Here is a 15,142-nt window from a genome sequence, read left to right as displayed (position 1 = left end):
GGATATGCTTATTTTCTTTAAAAATGTATTATCTTTAATTTTCCCCTAAAATTCAAAAAGAAATATTTCAGTTTAACGTCCCACGATATTGTCCGTTAGGGTAAGAGAATGATGATTAAGGCAAGTGACTGATAAATGTAAGAAAAGTTGGAATGCAAGTGTACGGGGGAAGGAAAATACTCCGAGAAAACTCACAGTGTTGTCTACCACAAACTTACTTCGCCAGGGGTCGAACCAGGCCCTCCCCTTACTAGAGATAAGCGTTCTACCACCGAGCTACCGTGTCTCCACTAAACTTTAAGAAAAAAAGTAGGGAAGATCCTTAATTACCCTCCGTTATTCTTTTTACGGTATAATTTTGCATTTTTTTCCCCAAACAGTGCAAATAATTATATATATATATAATTATATATATATATATATATATATATATATATATATATATATATATATATATATATATATATATATATATATATATATATATATATATATATATATCCTATGTTCTAATGATAAGAGTTCGTGTCTTAGGTGCGCCCAATTCGATTTTCGAATTTCGCAGTTTCGATTTTCAGTATGTGCTTAAAATTTGCATGTTGATCAACATCTTGAGGCAATTAAGGAGTTACTTAAGTTTAAAAAAAAAGTAGTGAACTCGGTCTGAAAAGCCAGGGACAATGTCGCTGAGAATGGCTATAGATGTACCACATTGACTTGACACCTAGTCTTTCGTTTTAAGCGCTGCTATTGGCTGAAAGAATTTCACTCCCTTTCGTCATCCGCTTTCTCGCTTAGCAACAGTTGAACCCTTATTGGCTCAGCGCGTGGGTGAGTCGAGGGTGTGAGCTTTAGTTCGCATTTTTGCCACGGATCAAGACATTTTGGCAGCACTATAACACCAGTCAGAGGTGCACCATCTGCCCGACCATTCGTAGATTTTACTAGGCAGCTTATTCAGTGTAAATAACAATAGATTTTCAAGTCTCATAATTCACAAAGGGGTATGGCTGGCCAGATAAGTGCACGTTCAACACTGCAATAGTGGATAGCGCATCGATTTCCAAGACCATTAGTTTTGGACTTCTAAATCGGAGTTCACAATTTTTTAAATTTAGGCAATTACTTCACGATGCTTGGTAAATACCGAGAAAGAACACCCGGTTCACCGGAAACGAAGGCATCCATCCTGTCTACTCGGATACATACAAACAATATGCTATTATTATCAATTATTTAATTTTCAGTATACAAACAACTTGGAAGCAAAAGATACAGCATTTTATTTTGTATGATTTTCAGTTGAAAAAAAAGTAGAACATACGAATAAGCAATTTTTTTGTTAGTGTTAAATTATATAAAAATAATAAAAATGTTGTAACGATCAGGTTTTTGAGATAGAATTTACAGTAGAATCGAACTAAAGTTCTTACTTAATCAAACAGTCAATTTTCATAAAATTTTACATTTTCAATATTTAATGGGTCTTAAGACTATTGGTTAGAAGAATCTGTCAGAATCTTCTCAGAGCTGGAAATATGGATCCGCGCACAACGCCGTTGCGGGAGGGCGCTAGAAAGCAAAGAACTCAAGGGAAAGAAATTACTATGAGTTTTTACGAGTACTTTTCACTATTATACTAATTTATTTAGTTCCAGTGAAGTTCGTGATTCTATAAAGAATCGCAGTTCAATTGTGCATTCCATTCTACCATTTCCTGATTCTGCAAAAATTGAAATCCTTCAAGAATAATATCTAAGAGACATAAAACTATAGTAATAAGGTAGAAATAACATGTAATGTAAGTGCATAGTCGAACACCTAATATGCATTTGTCTAAGAGACTTAAATATCGCTCGGCTCAGTGGTAGAGCCTAGAGCGTTCACCTCTGGTGCTTGGGGTCCCGGGTTCGATCCCAGCCCCCGCCAAGTGAACTTTGTGGTGGACAAACACCGTGTGCGTGGGTTTTCTCGGGGTTCTCCCGTTTCCTCCCACTTTCTTCATTCCACCATTTCATTCATTACTCATCCTCACCGTCTCCTTTAGCCTAATCGGCATAACCGTGGGACGTAAAACTCAAAGATTTCATGTTCATTTTTTAAATATCGCTCGCCCATTCGTCTTCGGCGTCCTAACCCTCTGTGTTTCGTGGTCGCTCACGTCCATACTCTTTTCTGTGGGTTACGAAATAAATCTCATTTTGCTGGCGTACCTAGCAAAATGAGAATCCACTAAGAGAGTTAATATATTTAAGGTATAAAATAAAAGATTAATTTTGAGGAATAGTACTCCTTTGTGGATAGCCATATGTATGCTGGATTTTTCTGTACATATTTCTCCATAGTTGCTTCTTAATTCCGAGTTTTCGATGTACACCTTTGAGTCAATGTGGAAAGGAACTATCCACTCAATCCCAGCATTCCTGTCTTCGTAAACACAGAAATTACGTTAGGTTATTGCTCTAGAACCTGTGATCGAATTGAAGACTAAAACAAAACAATGCAAAGGATAAAACCCTTATTTCATTCTAACAGTGCAGTAAATTATAAGGCATGTCCTGTTGATTTTCCTTGAGAATTGTGGGTTTTGACAGAGGTGTTTATGCAAGGCAACTAATTTACTGCAGAAATAAAGAACAAGCCTTATTTTAATTTTCCACATAGGAACCAAGGACGTTGATACATTTGCCATACTGCTTTATAAGATTAAAAAACACTTGGGAAAAAAATAAGCGCGTATTCTACATACGGAGATTTCTCGTGGCTGTGTTCACTTCATTATTGGTTGCCAAGTGCCTTCCACTGAGAACCTGCTGCAATGTCGGGAAGAGATGGGCGTGCGTATGGGATGGTGTGGCAGATGGTGCTTGCAGACAGACTACATTAGTCATTGGCTACCGTAATTGGAGGAAGTCCCTTATTGGTTGGACGATCCTACCACGAGGTGAATGTCAGTTTACTACCCGTAGGGTGACTGGGGAAAAGTATCTATCCCAGGTATTTGGGTAACGGCTTCTGATCCCAGTAGAATTTAGGAAGCTCTGCAGGATAAGAGATTGGCATCAAACTCAAATAGTAACTTAACACGTACCATTCGATCCGAGGTGAGATACGGGGGTATCTCGAAGTGTGCGAGGTCCCTCTACGCAGAAAGTGGTAACCAGTGGGCATATAGAGGTAGGTAGGGCCGGGATTGTACAAGCCCCCTCGAACATGCCTGGGGCTCCCAGATTGGCTTTGACTCTGCCGGGCTGTGGTCATATAGTGGAATTCGGTAGCCTGAGTGAGCATATTCCAAGAATCTGGGTAATTGCGAGCATGAGCAGGAGGTTAGCTTGCCTGGACGCTCGGGCACCATGCTTGCAGAGCATGGGAGGACCTGATTCGCTAGCAGAACCGCCTCGATCAATACGTTAACTGGTAGGCACTCAGGGCTTCGGTCTGGCCGCACAGTCTCACTGCCTTAGACAATAGGTGTTACATCTCGCTTGCGAATTAAGGTAAAGGACACCTTAACGATGCACTGCATGCACATAAATAAAATATTCATACCTGAGGAACTACGGATGGATGCATATAGTGAAACCGGTCCATAATTTAGGCCGAACGGCAACAGCACGTCTAGCCAGCGTACGAAGTGTAGAAGTAGAACACATGATCCTAATGTACAGCAAATGGGTAAGGCGCTCGCAACTGAGGGTGGCAAGATGATTTTGCGTTGCCGCCGCCGAGTGTGGTCTCTCTTTGTCGTCCGAAAGGAGAACGCCAAATGTGAGGAGGCCAGGGCTCTTCCTGCGAATAGCACATTTCAGTCTTGTCAGCGTCGAACAATACCTATGAACATTGATTGCTCCAGTCTCAGTGCTTGCCGGACACAGAGTGAGTCGCTCACCCTATCTTTTTGCTAGCTCTTCGAGATGGTCGTTTTGCAGGATCTGGACGATGTGTGGATCGCTCTCGTATTAAACCAATGTCTTCTTTGTCTCATTGCTTTACGATTTCTCAGGGGGAGTAGATGAAATTTATTATTTCACTTGCATTCGTAGTAATCTTAGTTCTGTAACTTCCCGTAATTGGAGAGTTTATTTTCTATCCTGTTGGTGGTAAACATAAATCTAAAGCACGGTTCCTGATTATATATATTTCCAGTTACATGTTTACTCTTTCTGTTTCAGGCTTCATCGCTTCCTCATGGTCTACCCGGTGATGATAAGGATGATGATTGTACTCCAGCGCAATTTTTATCATGGCGACGTCTCCATCTCAGCAGAGCGAAATTAAAAGCTACAAGTGCAGCATCAGAGGTTTTATCCGGTTTTGCAATGGTAAGTATATTTAAAATCAACATTCTTATATTTTCATTCCCGCTCTATTGTAATATTCTGTAGAGTAACGATACACGGGTTTTTCCTCACTTTTTTTAAAAAAAATTATAAAAGATGTTATACAGTTTGTATAATATGACACATAAATAAGTCTCTAAAAGTTATTTCCTTTATAATTAGACCTTGTGCCCCTTGCAACTCGAGGTTTAAGGTTTGCTGCTTAAGAATAACCTTGCCCGTGGCAGTTGGGCCTATAGGAAACTTGCCCATTGCAGCTGGGTCTAAAAGAACCTCTTGCCCGTTGGAGCTCAGAGGGGTAGGATTAATATCTCCTGCCTGTTGAATCTCGGAGATACGTAACGATATCTCTTACCCGTTGCACATCAGGGGCAAGATTAGAAGAGTCTGTGCCGCCCGTTGCAACTTGGAGAGATAGGTTGGATATGACCAGTTAACAACTGATGTCTTCTGCCTCGAAGTGTCCGTTTTTATAGCCAGTCTTTGGAGGAGGAGCATGTGAAGAGGTCGAAGGGGTCTTCTTCGGGTCTTTTCGTATCCTCTTCGTGTTCTATCGGTGTGACGGCATCCGCCAGCTGCTTGCTGGTGCTTGCAAGTTAACCATATCATTAACTATAATATGTACTCTCGTCTTGCTACAGTCATAATAAAAAAATAATGAGAAGCTCCAGGATCAGTTTCATCTCAATAGATGACGTGTTTATCACACTATATCATTTTTTCACGTTACTAAAAAGTTTTCTTGACTTTTTCGAAAATTACTCATGAGGATTTACACTTATCAATAGCTCAGCTCAACGAGATCTACCTATTCCTTAGCGATCTGCCTTACTATTCGAAATGAAGTGGATCACTAGGTGTTCTGGATGCTATGCTAAACGCTGCTTGAACACTGAGAGTTGCCAGATAGTGTCAAGTGTTTACTGATGCCAGATAATAAAGTGAGTAATCATGGAATTCTGCTTAGATACTTACTGGAGAAATTAGTTTTCGATCCTTACCGCAGATTCCGCTTCTCGAACTGCAACGTTAGAATCCAGGAATTTCCTTATTGTGACTACTACAGTAAACGTACAAATTTGGCAACAACGCATTATGGCGTTCTGCGCAAGTTTCGTCTCAAAATCTATTTCCTTAAATAAATGTAAATTAATATTTAAATAAAATATGAAACATGACACGAAAAACGGTCAAACAATATATCTATTTTGTGATAAGATTGTTACTATAAAATACTTTACACACACAAATAAACATTTCATGAAACGGAGCACTTCAAGTAAGATCTAACAGCAAGTACCATCTTGTGTGCTCACTGTAAAACGAATCAAATATTATCTTTTATTTGTTATATTTTTCGATATCAGGAGACACAATCAAATGAATCAGTGCCTTGTACTGCAGCTGAAACAATACTCTATCTTATAGTACAATATTTATAATATGTAACGTGTCATTGCGCAGTAGTTAAGGGAATGAGCTAAAATATGTACTGACTTCCGAGTGGTGATTCGCCTTAACGTCCCACGATCATGCCTGTACAGACTAAAGAAGGATGATTTTAGCAAGTTAATGATGATGGAAAAATTGGTGAAATGAGAATGTGTGAGAGAACGGGAATATCACGATGAGACCCTCGAACACGATGTTGTCCACCACAAATTTCTTGGCCGAGGATATGTCTTTCTTTTGAACACGTTTTTTTTTTTTTTTCGTTAATTCCTAGTTATATTGTAGATATAACTAGCCAGTTCTTAATCCCTGTTTTTGCACGGCCTGGCTGGCTTCTCATACTTCAGACTTCGGTTCTTAATACCCTGCTTATTTACTCGCAGTTTGTTATTTTATTTATTTATTTATTTATTTTTACAGCAGTCTTAGTTTTGTCAACCTCAAAGTATCGACCTATTTTACGATGTTGATGTTGGGTTCTGATTTTGTGAGCTTGTTAAAACATTTTTTCTTTTTCATTTTTCTCTACAATTAATACTAAGAAAATTATGAATCATTATGCATTATTATTTACGTTAGAACTTTAACTAATACAATTTCTACTTTTTGTTAAAATACTTTTTTTTTTATTTTTTCTCTACCATCAATAGTTATAGATGTTTTGAATTTTCAAACACCTGTCATTTTGATAGAAGATGCGTATCGAAAAAAGATGGAAACGAAAGTTGCAGAGATCCTTACAAGGATTAAGAAACACTTTTCATTTCCCTCCATCAATGTTAAGGAAGTTACAGATCTTTTAAAAATACCTGGGTCTATTAAAAATAATTTGTTGATCTTTTTGTTTATCAATTTTAAAAACCCACGAGCATGCGAAGTTTTGATTTCTATTACAATTTCTAAACATTGTAATATTGATTTCTAAACATGTAAGTTTTCCATTGAAAAATGACCTCATGTGATTAACAAGGATAAATTTTTCTCCTCTACCTTAGACCCCCTAGAACCAAAAAATATTATTTTTTGGCAATTTTTATATGATTTATTTCCGGGAGGCTACAAACATGCCAAATTTCATCATTGTAGCCCTGCTGGAAGTGTCTAATAATTATGGAGTGTAGAAGTTGTCCCGTTTAAATAACATGGGAAAGACTTTTGAGTTCCCCACAAAAAATAAAAAGAGAATTGTTATTCCTGGTGATTTACTTAGATAATGCTATTTAAAAAAACAAACATACAGAATTTCAAGTTTTTATTCCAATTTCAGTTACCTATAGGCATGGGCGCGAGACGCGAGAACGCGAGAAGTCTCGTCTCGTCTCGTCTCGCAAACGAGACGAGAACGCGAGACGAGACTTATAATATTTTGCGAGACGAGAACGCGAGACGAGACCTGGTATCTTTTGCGAGACGAGAACGCGAGACGAGACTTCAGCAAGTCTCGCGAGACTTCTCGCGGTCTCGCATAGTTTGCATTTGTGATATTGATATGGTATTCTTTTGCAAGTACCATCATACATATTGAAGAGAAGATAGTTAATAATGTCAGGATCGAGTTTTGTAATAAACATGGGAGTACCGACAGTAGAGCGCCAGCAAAGAGAGTGATGGCAAAAGAGTGACGATCAGGAGAGCGTTAGCCAAGAGATCGACGGGTCAAAAGGCGACGCACAAAGAAAGCGACAACCAGGAGAGCGACGGTCTAAAAGGGCGACGCACAGAGATCGATAAACTATGGATCAAATGCTTGAAACGTGGCCATAATTCAAAATCAGTAAAAATGGACAAAAAAATTGCTATAATAAGGCTTTTGATCTTGTTAATTATCAATTTGACATCAAATAAAAAAATGGAGGACCAAATTTGGAAAAAGTAAAATTGGCGAACTGAACTTGGTACATTGGTGCATTTGACTTTGTTGATTACAAACTTACTAATTTGACATTAATATTTAAAAATTCAAAATGGCGGATCCATATAGCTGACTGCGTCTGAAAAAGTTAGAGATTCGAGAGGGAAAGGTACTTTGTCTACTTCAATAGCTAGGACAGAGTCAATCTACCAGTCATTTATTAATTAAAATATAACTTAATGAAGTCATTTTAATTTTTCAGTTAAACAATTGTTCTTCTCCCCCTTACTTTTCGAAAGCTTAGTCCTCAACCATATAGAGTCATTCCACCTGAAAGCAAAAAATCGAGCAAGCTGGTCTATTATGTGAATGATAATAACCAGAAATATATATATAAAGTTCTAAACCGTGTGGAACAAAAAGGCACAGTGGAATACTAATAATATTTTGATTCCAGCAAGAAATATGCTTCCTCCACAAGTGGTGAAAATTTCAATTTGTATTTCGACTTACTTCTGTCCCGGCATGTGTTTACGTGGCTACACGTTCCTTGCTGCTTCACGTTCCTTAGCAGCTGTAAAATTCCACAAAAACATTCTTGAAAACAAAGTACGGGTGTAAAAAGGAATGTAATCACAAACGAGAGTCATGTTTTTCTGTTTTCACTCCTTCTAGTAGACTCAGTTCACGATTGTTTGTAATTGCTTGCAAAATTTGATTTTGTTTGTAGCGGTTTCAGACCATGGAATGCAGACAACACAACAATCTTGATGTAGCGTTGGAGCTTCAAAAGGCTGTAATGGTAACATCTGTTTTGGAGATTGATATGTATTGCTTTCTTTTCTTTCTTTCTTTCTTTCTTTCTTTCTTTCTTTCTTTCTTTCTTTCTTCTTCTTCTTTTTAATTTCGGAGCAACAACAACAATATAAAGTGACAACATGAAAACAGATACTTTAGTGAGGCTCAGAAACACCAATTTGAGCGTTTTAGTCATTTCCGATGAGAAGTTAGAGGGGGCATAGCTCAGCATCCGTTCTCTATGCAGTATATACTTTATATCACTAGCACTAATAAGAATTAGAAACACAAAAGATGATTTTTTGTCTATAGAAAGTACAGATGATACTTGTTATTCTCTCAAAATTACGTTCCCTTTGACACAACAAATTTTTCAAAATTTCTTCCGAAAATATAATTTTGGTTTAATTCATCGACTTGGACTAAAAAGATCCAAATATTTCGTAACCAAAAATGTGTATTTGCGTCACTTCTACGTGGTAAAAAAAAAAAGGACTGTCCACATATCTATAGTGCAATTTTGAATTTATTTATTTATTTATTTTTTCATTTTCGATAGAGCTCCAAGAAAATGAACATAACTTAAGATTCAACTATGGCCGTATCTTCAACATGAATGGCGTGCATTACAAACCATTTCATTTTCCTTCCTATCAAATATTGATAAGTGTTCAGACAAACACTCAAATCTCGAATGCGACCGCACGAAGATTTTGGAATAATTTGTCGTTTCCACATGGAATAACTCTATATTGTCTACATGTTCAGCCGAATCTCCATGGAAGTTATTCCCTTCATCACCTTCGTTTGAGTCGTCTAAATTTTTGTCAGCTTCCGTGTTGGAAATAATTAAAAGGTTTACAGCTTCAGATGACAAATTCTTCATTTTCTTATGAAATGATTTGCCCAAAAAAGAAATGAAAGGATCTGTTGTTGCCAAAAGCTTCGGAACTTATCATCCATGTTTTCAATACGAAAACAGTTTCGAGAAAAATTCTGACAAGCTGACAAGAATTCAGACGGTCCAGACGATGAATTCGATAAAGATTCGGCTGAACGTGTAGACATGTATGTGGTTGAGGATGAAGCTTTCGCAAAAGAAGGAGAACAACAACAATTGTTTCGCTGAAAATATCTTCAGTAAATTGTCCACTGATTTCGCGTGTTTATTCTTTATATAACTCCTCCTGTACCATTACCACGCTAAATAAACACCAAAAATGAATTGAATTCAGGCCTGGTCATACCGAAAGTTAAGTGTTTACTATTTGCCTAAACAAACAGCTAAATTTCCGTATTTTGTTTTGTTTAATCTTGTTTTTGAGGCGAGAGATAGAGACTGGGCGAGACAAAATCAAATCTGTCTCGCCTCGTGACCAGGACTAGTGATATTCAAGAAACAGTTCACATTTGTTTCGAGATAATACATTAACGACATCTCAAGATAGACTAATTTTTCCTCTTGTCGCATCTCGTGAGCATCACTAGTTAATATAAAAACTACTAATACTATAGAATTAAACTCGTTTGGACCCGACACTACTCGAAACTTGAGCAAATATCGAGTCGAATTGGAGATTTTTTGAACCGAGTTCTCGAGTGGATATAAAATATTTTTATTTCGAGTGAAGCCAAATTTAAAGAAAATTTGTTTGAACTTGCTCGTCCCCAACCCCCGAACGGAATGGGTCCTGTAAAGGTAAATCAATATTGTGCGTTCGTGCTGTACTTTGCAGTAAGGAACAATGCTGTCATAATTATGAACTCCCCAAAAATGTTAATGTTCTACAAAATTGATACCTTAGAAGTTCATGGTTCTCATCGAAACATCCCTTCCACACAACACCATAACCTGAAATCGTAGAGACAATCGCAGACGAAAGTAAGTCAGTAACTAATAGTTTATTTCTAAACTTTTGGGCTAGCATTTATTTGAACATCTACTATAAATTATGTCGACTAGTGGAAATAAAAAACATACAATTTTCCTTTTTATTATGAAATTTGTATTGATTTTTTTATGTTTTACTGTTATTTTGGTAGTTTCAAAGTATCTAGTTAACGTGGTAAGTGTTGTGACTTTTCGGCAACACTGATAGTTGCTTAGTTAGCTGTTCTTGTTTCTTGAAATGGTTTGGTCAGGTTGTCACAATTACTGATTTCATGATAGGTTTAAGTTAACAAGGCTAATCAAAATCTAGTTATTTTAGGAGATTTCCTCATGACAAAAGATTCAAGAAATAAAGATTGTTAGTTTTTCTTTGTCACTACTTTCCCAAATGCAATAAATTAGATTCTTCCATTATCTACACTGTTTTCTTTATTTTCTCCTTGGGGTCGTGAGCCACGATCTTTGGTCATAAAGTTCTTGAGGAGGGGGAGGCAAATAGGGGGGAAACGACACGTTTTGTCTTGTGTATCCACCCTCCTCCTGATGATGAGACAACATCTTGACAAATCATAAAAGCAGGATAGCAAACACCAGTACAATACATTTTTTTTTATTATTTCTTTATTGAGGACATACTTGGAAGCTGTCTTTTCGGAAAATTTTGTAGACGGAAACAATGAACTTAGGTAACATTGCATATTCGCGGCTGCGGTTTCCGGCCTTCTGTTATTGCACCCTCGGCAAAAATATCCTAGTTCAAAAATATACGGCTCGCTTTGATTTTTCCTTCAGTGCAGAAATTCGAGGCGTTGGTCAGAGGATACCATATCTTCTACCATATCTTCTCTCTCTCTCTCTCTCTGTTTCTGTCTGTCTCTGACACTCTGACTTACTTCTTCCTATTTTCAATGCATTATATGAGGGGGAAAAGACACGTGTTTAGTTCCAATGTGATGTAAAGCCTCTGGGTTTAGAACAGATTTGTTCCCCGGTTCCCCCTGCCCATCAAATTGTTTTCTTACGGTAACTTGTGTTATGAAGGCAGAAAAAGGGCCTATTGGCTTGTTTAAGAAGGAAAATATTTTAGTCAAAATAAAGCAGTTGTTTCTTTCCGTAAACATAAATTTAGGATAAATGGATTTATGGCTGCAAGACGGATCCTCTCATCAAAACCAAGTTGTTCGAGGTGACTATCGATTCTGTATTGTTGCTTTCTGTATCTCCAACGTGTGTTACTTGTAACAGAGTTAGATCTAAAATTGTAACTGTTTAATTCCATGTGACAATAATTCCAAGTATTGGAAATCTTGTATGTAATTCGGTTAGACTAAATAATAATAATAATAATAATAATAATAATAATAATAATAATAATAATAATAATAATAATAATAATAATAATAATAATAATAATAATAATAATAATAATAATAATAAATTTTTATTTAAGCTCATTGTAGTCTTTCTTGTAGTTATTAAAAATTAATCTCTTAACTCTCAATTGTTAAGAAAACGTTTAGATGAAAGCGCTACTATAAATACGGCTATTTGAGTTACCGTTCTTACCAAGTTATTTGAAAGCTTTTACCTTGCAAGTAAGATTACTCAAATGTAACATGCCGATTTCATTCATACTTCACATAGACAGAGACTACAGAAAACTGGCATTTTTTAATACCGAGAATGTGGGGTGTAAAATCAAGCATTGTGAATCGGAATGAGTGGATAAGCATTGTGTAACAATGCAACTATGAAACAAAACTATGTAAACTTTGAGTATACATTATTTTAAAAGGGTCGAATGAAGACTACATTATTCCAGTATTGATTTGCGAGACCGCGAGACCAACGCGAGAAGTCTCGCGCGAGACCGCGAGACGAGACTTCCAAAATTTTGCGAGACGCGAGACGAGAACTTAGGTCTGCGAGACGAGACGAGACGCGAGACGAGAACAGCTTTTGATTTTGCGAGACGAGACGAGACTTGTTTCAGTTCTCGTCTCGTTTGGTCTCGCGCCCATGCCTAGTTACCTAAAACATGATATTTAATATAAAAAAACTCATTTTAATAACATGGGGAATTTTTTTAGCCTCCCCTTTTTATCATCTGAAAATGTAAAAATTATATTATTTATCAATTTTCCTTTTGGTTTGTCTCCTAAAGTTATAAGCGTACCAAATTTCACGTTTTCACCTCAACCAGAAGTACTCATGATTTTATGTCAGTGAATCAGTTCATGTAGCTTTGCATATTAGAAAATATATATTCCAATAGCATTATTATTTATTTTTTACCATCCAGACTTGACATTGATATATATTTCAATGGAAAGAGAACCTACTCCCTGCCTATATGGTTATCATTCGCACCTGTAGCACGGAAGACCCGGTTTTGAATTGTGATGGGAACTCACTTGATTCCTTTACACGTTAAGCTATAGATCCGCGTGTCATATAATTTTCGCCCTAGCTTACTGTAATCATAATAATAATAATAATAATAATAATAATAATAATAATAATAATAATAATAATAATAATAATAATAATCTAAAAATAGTTATCGAGCGCCTATTGCTTAGACAACCAAAATCATCCGGAAGTTTGATTGGTTGCAGACAACTAGGCGTTCTTTTGACTTCACATCAACTGTGACGAATTTTCTTATCTTGATAAGGGAAAAGGGACTATTTGCCTTCCAAGATGTAATTAAAAATATTGAATAAAGATTAAAAGGTAAAAGACTAAAACCCAAAAATACTTGTGTAAAATATAAACAACTCTTTCACAAAACGTATTTTGACACGGTGTTTCACATTTTTTTTTCACGTATAAATGTGGAACAAAACATCGCAGTATGCGTTATTCCGAGCACAGAGGACCGTGGTGCTGCCGTTCCCCAACACTTCCACTTCCTGCCGAACCATTCTGTATCCACTGTTGACAAGGTTTACCTTTTTCCTACATTGAACTCACACCTTGAAATCAGAGTATACAGTATCTGAGAATTCTGTTGAGAGCATGTCTGGGAATTATATCCTGTAGAAAAATCTCTTGCACGCCCATTGCACATTGATGAAATAGACATTTTTGGATTACATGGTATGTATGATTTCCTTTGTGCTAATATGGGCTGCCACTCCAGAGTTTCCGAATTCGAATTAGTGCGTGTTGAAATTTAGCTTTTCGACGATTTTGGACAGTCCTAGCCCCACAAGTCCATACAAATTTTTGTTTTATTTTGAAGCGAGGAATCTCCTCATACAGCTTGTCGGTATAGTTAATTAGAACCCTGTGTATATTGTTAAAAAATATTATATTTTTGATCGAGTATATAAAAAAAAAGTCTAATCATACATCAATATCTGGCCTGAACTTGGGGCATTAGGCACTGTAAGCATATAATACAATATAATATGTTAATATCATATTAATAGTTCTTTTTCTATCTTCCTTTAGGTGGCTATGGTTGAGTTGCAACTCAATGATGATACGAGGATACCTGAGAGTGTTTTCGTTGCTTTTGCAGTGTGCACATCATTACTTGTTGCAGTACATATGTTAGCGCTTATGATCAGCACCTGCATCCTACCGAATATCGACGCCATTAGCAGTCTACAAATGATTAATCTTGTGAACGAGTCACCCCACGAACGACTTCGCTGGTATATCGAAACGGCTTGGGGGTTCTCTACGGTGTTAGGCCTCGTTCTGTTTCTAGTGGAGGTGGCCATCATCTGTTGGGTGAAGTTCTACGATTTCTCCAGTGCTGCTGCCTGGGCATCTACGATGATTGTTATTCCAGTGTTGATCATATTTTTGTTGTTTGCTGTACATTTTTACAGAAGTTTGGTGATGCAAAAGTACCAAGCAACTGTTTCGGGCATTGAACAATTAGAACATTTAAAAGAACAACTTGATAATCAGGGTGTGAGTGAAGGCGTGTATTCAATACATGTTGTCTAACAAAATACATGTAATTATATTTTATGCATTATTTTTCTTGTTCTTATCTATACTCGTATTTGGATGCTATAGAGTGAATAAATTTACCCCATTCGTTTTTATAAGAAAACGCAAGAAATATGTAAGTAGGAAATGGATGGTCCGTCTGCAGTATTTGACAGGAAACTACAGTTATGCCTTTAACACTAGGCCAAACTTAAAAAAAAAGAAAAAACCTGCAAAACGTTACATTAGAAAAATGAAATCAAATTCCTAGTTGCACATCCCAGCCAAATGCCCTTTAGGCTAAAACTGTCAGTAGCCAGCCAGCATGCTAGAAGTCTACCAATGCGTTCCTTCTTTATTTCAGTCAAAAACTGTGATTAGACCTTCACCGTAATACAAATTTAGGAATGCTTTCTTTCTTTATCTCAATCAAGACTGTGAGTAAACCAGCATTCTAGAAGTATGGGAATGTTTACTTTATTTTATCTCAGTCAAAGCTATCAGTAGTCCATCACCAAGGAGAAGTCCAGAAATTATTCCTTTTTTACCTCAGCCAAAGCTGCCAGTAGTCCCTTAGTATACTATAAAGGTAACCAAGAAAGTTCTGTCGCTTTTTCACACACCATCTTGGAACATTGATATGACACCTAAGACTTACCTGGAAGATCAGAAATTGTCCTCACCAGCATCGATGATTTTCTGCCAACGTTCTGGAAGGCCATGGATTCCTTCGTGGTAGAACTTTGTGGACCATGAAGCGAAGAAGATATGAAGTGCATTTTGCACCTCTACTAGAGATATGAACTGACGTCCTCTAAGGTGTTTGTCCAAGTATTGGAACAGGTGATAATCGGA

General features: G+C 36.9%; 1 protein-coding gene across 3 annotated transcripts in view; it reads left to right on the top strand.

Moving 5' to 3' along the window:
• The window catches only part of LOC145692782 (calcium release-activated calcium channel protein 1-like), an 82,691-nt gene extending 68,358 nt beyond the window's left edge, over positions 1-14,333 (top strand). For all 3 annotated transcript variants that reach the window (XM_081768249.1, XM_081768248.1, XM_081768250.1), the window contains exons 3-4: positions 4,176-4,325; positions 13,796-14,333. In XM_081768249.1, the coding sequence (XP_081624375.1) occupies positions 4,176-4,325; positions 13,796-14,302 (657 nt within the window). In that variant the 3' untranslated portion in view covers positions 14,303-14,333. The remainder of the gene's footprint in view (positions 1-4,175; positions 4,326-13,795) is intronic.
• The last annotated feature ends 809 nt before the right edge of the window (positions 14,334-15,142 follow it).

This window comes from Thermobia domestica, chromosome 8 (assembly GCF_964235325.1).
Source record: "Thermobia domestica chromosome 8, izTheDome1.hap1.1, whole genome shotgun sequence".
Lineage (NCBI taxonomy): Eukaryota > Metazoa > Arthropoda > Insecta > Zygentoma > Lepismatidae > Thermobia > Thermobia domestica.
The sequence above is the reverse complement of the archived record's forward strand: the minus strand, read 5'-3'. Positions and strand labels throughout refer to the sequence as shown.